Source organism: Lygodium microphyllum, chromosome 30 (genome assembly GCF_053477565.2).
Source record: "Lygodium microphyllum isolate KBCC chromosome 30, Lygodium_microphyllum_v1.1.10, whole genome shotgun sequence".
Lineage (NCBI taxonomy): Eukaryota > Viridiplantae > Streptophyta > Polypodiopsida > Schizaeales > Lygodiaceae > Lygodium > Lygodium microphyllum.
In genome coordinates this window covers 100,182,458-100,185,698 of record NC_141164.1, presented here as the reverse complement: position 1 = coordinate 100,185,698, position 3,241 = coordinate 100,182,458, and the positions used below count along the sequence as shown (strand labels likewise).

Below are 3,241 nucleotides of genomic sequence, written 5' to 3'. Positions count from 1 at the left end.
TCTGCATTTCCCTGCTTTTTTGACCAATCGGGAGCATTGAATCTCACAGCGCTATTCGTCCACATGGCATGGATCATCTGACTAGAGCAAGCCTGCCTTGCGCCGCAGGGTGAGTATGTTTCCGAGGTAACATGCAGGCCGCTGGCTATTGCCATTTGCCACCTTTTCCATCCCTTTTTTCTAGTTTTCTTTTCCCATTCCTTCTAATCACAAACCCTTCCAAGTTCCCATTCTCTCCTCATACCTTGAAAGTGGAGACTTTTCGGCACATTACACATTAAAGATTTAATCCCTGGCTTAGCTTTTAAAGTCCACGGAATTTCTCCGATTTGCTGCCCCTTCTCATTCTTCCAAAGCCGAAGTACTCCACAAGGTACGATTGAATCGGTGACCAAATGCATCCAGCTGACATCCTCAAACCACCTTTACGAACATGCAAGCCGATAATCTCCCCCTTACTCAATTATAAAATAAGAACCTTTGCCTCAAGTCTCCCTTCGTATATTTTATCCAATCAAAAAGCAGGCGATGTTCGCTTAAACGTCGTATTAAAACACACCATGATTAGGTCATGGTCACCACATTCTGGCATGGCATAATGATACTAATTGGGAAAAGGCTAGAGGTTGGGGTGAGGGGTGGTTTTTTCTTCCGGGGCTTGAGGCAAAAGCTGATGCTACTGTAGCACATGCCATTCATTTAATCATCAATGATCGAGCGAAAGGTAGGAGGGTGGCAATTTTAGTGGTTGGGAAAAGGCCGGGGAATGGGGAGTGACTGCCGACCGAAGGGATCGACGTGCTGACATAAAAGGGCTCTAATACTTGAAGGGTCCAGCACACATCTCTCGAAGTGGTTTCTCCAATACAGCCTTACAAGACGTGGGCATTGATCATAAGCCATAACGGGCAATTGAGATCTAATATATAACTTGTATTAGCTAGCCTTAGCTGCGATATTAAGCTGCTAAGGTTTCAGCATTGGGAAGCTCGGAAACACGTTCACCTCGCACAGGTCTCGACGATTAAGCTCTATTTAAGTTGAGGAAGGTGCAGACTTCTGGCTCTTGAAGCTCCGTCTTCCAGATTGCAAACTACTAATTTGCAATTTACCCTGCAGCTAATAAGATCAGAGCAAGCAGCCAGCTTTCTATCTCACCGATTTCGGCTGCTGCCGTAAGCTGTAAATCCGGAGCAGTTGTGTATAATTGTGATCATAGAAGAAGAGATGGCTCAGGTCAAGCAGCTCGCGCAGGTCGCAGCCGCCATCGCTTTGACGGTGCTAGTTGTTGCAGTGACGGAGAGTGAATCGGCGAAAGTGTGGAGAAGGGGGCATGCGACGTTCTATGGGGGAAGCGATGCGTCGGGCACGATGGGTAAGCATATTGTCTTTGATGTATTTTTGGTATATGTAATATAGTCATGGTATGTACTATAAGGCGAGGAGCGGGAGTGTTTGAAAATCAGCTGCCCGAAAGGGATCATGATCGTATGACGACTCGGCCATGGACAGGGAGTAATTCCTGATCAGGGATTACGTCTGATCAGTAGTTATGTCGATAAGAATGTAGAAACAAGCGATGCTATGTGTAATTAACGGTAGGAGGATGGAAATTGTTGTTGCAGGAGGGGCGTGCGGGTATGGGAACCTGTACAGCACGGGGTATGGGACGGCGACGGCAGCGCTGAGCGCGCCGCTGTTCCACAAGGGGGCGACGTGCGGGGCGTGCTTCGAGGTAAAGTGCGACGGCAGGAAGGCCGGCTGCGTGGCGGGCTACCCCAGCATCGTCATCACGGCCACCAACTTCTGCCCCACGGGCAGCCTCGGCGGCTGGTGCGACCCGCCGCGCGTCCACTTTGACATGGCCTACCCCTCCTTCGTCAAGCTCGCCGACCCCGTCGCCGGCGTCATCCCCGTCCTCTTCCGAAGGTATTTCCACACCTCCTCCTCCTCCGCCAGTCTCTCCTCGTTGCTTCTCATTGATGAAGAGCCTTTGCTTCGACTATTGTTCCATTTTTGTCAAGGCTTGAATCCACCCTTGGATGGAACCTCTCACAAGTACTAAATAGGGGTGTATCACTTCGATCCTTGCATCCGCGTCCCAAATCCTTTGAATTAATGAGAGAAAATGTTGGATGGACTTGATTGATCAGGGTGAGCTGCGTGAAGACGGGGGGCATGGAGTTTACGATCAACGGGAACCCCAACTTCAACCTGGTGCTCATCACGAACGTGGCGGGGGCGGGGGATGTGCGGAAGGTGCGGATCAAGGGCTCGGGCACGGGCTGGATGTCCATGAAGCGGAACTGGGGCCAGAACTGGGAGTGCACGCAGAATCTCGTGGGCCAGGCCCTCTCCTTCCAGGTCATCACCAGCGACGGCGCCTCCTGCAGCAGCTTCGACGTCGCCGACTCCACCTGGCAGTTCGGCCAGACCTTCGCCGGCAACAATTACCCTTGTAACTGATCATCACCATCCCTACTTATACCACCTTCAGTATAATTTATCAAGCATGATCACCCTCATCAACCCATCTCTGCGGCTACAAGTATGATCATCAATATTCTCTTAATCTCCTGCAGCTGCGCCGCCCCTCATGATCCCTCAGCTCACTAATCATCCGGTCGCCTCTCATCATTCATTTCATTCATGAATCAATCGCTTTTGATTATAACGATTCTTATTATCGACCCAGCAGCTCCAATCTACCAATCAAGCAGTCAGGCTTGTCGACGCTGATTGTTGATCAGCGTCCACCCCAATATTTACGCTGCGCTGCATTCTTTTGCCACTAGCCTCGTACTCTCTAATCTATACATATGGCATTGTATCGTATTCATTTATGTTTTGAGAGCCTCCGTTTCCCACTTGTACAGCCCTTCTGATCCATGTACTTCAAAAAGAAATCATCTGCCCCCATAATACAATCTCATTTCAGAGGTCTGAATCGCCTTGCTTCACTAGTGGGACATATATGGTCAGTGCTCACAAAATGAGTTTTCGTAGTAGAAAGGTAAGCTTTGAACTTAAAAGTTTGGAGGGACCTGCATTATTAGCCTACTTCAGTATAATTAGGAACTTGGAAAGCTTTAGTGGAATTTAGAAAGTATAATTAGGAACTTTAGGTTCAGCTTTAGTATAATTAGGAACTGAAGGAGCTTTAGTCGAATAAGAAATTACGCATGCTTGCTTGTCGTTCAGTGAGAAAGTTTAGGCGCTTCAAGTTTTTAAGCCTCTTTTA

At 48.6% G+C, this 3,241-nt stretch overlaps 1 protein-coding gene across 3 annotated transcripts; it reads left to right on the top strand.

Annotated features, from left to right (window-relative positions):
* The first annotated feature begins 758 nt into the window (after positions 1 to 758).
* On the top strand, positions 759 to 2,946 carry LOC148010176 (expansin-A16-like). 3 transcript variants are annotated; one of them, XM_087672636.1, is made up of 4 exons: positions 759 to 1,014; positions 1,120 to 1,375; positions 1,626 to 1,929; positions 2,154 to 2,946. In XM_087672636.1, the coding sequence occupies exons 2-4, from the start codon at positions 1,228 to 1,230 to the stop codon at positions 2,464 to 2,466; spliced, it is 765 nt and encodes a 254-aa protein (XP_087528762.1). In that variant the 5' UTR covers positions 759 to 1,014; positions 1,120 to 1,227; the 3' UTR covers positions 2,467 to 2,946. The 3 variants fall into 3 exon arrangements, with proteins under 3 accessions (XP_087528762.1, XP_087528763.1, XP_087528761.1); XM_087672637.1 differs by having other exon boundaries at positions 759 to 1,049; XM_087672635.1 differs by having other exon boundaries at positions 760 to 1,375.
* The last annotated feature ends 295 nt before the right edge of the window (positions 2,947 to 3,241 follow it).

Bases quoted from the DNA above. Each gene is read 5' to 3' on its own strand.
- LOC148010176 (XM_087672636.1), top strand. From the start codon at position 1,228: ATGGCTCAGGTCAAGCAGCTCGCGCAGGTCGCAGCCGCCATCGCTTTG. The intron at 1,376-1,625 runs GTAAGCATATTG...TTGTTGTTGCAG, and splicing joins CGATGCGTCGGGCACGATGG to GAGGGGCGTGCGGGTATGGG. The intron at 1,930-2,153 runs GTATTTCCACAC...TTGATTGATCAG, and splicing joins ATCCCCGTCCTCTTCCGAAG to GGTGAGCTGCGTGAAGACGG.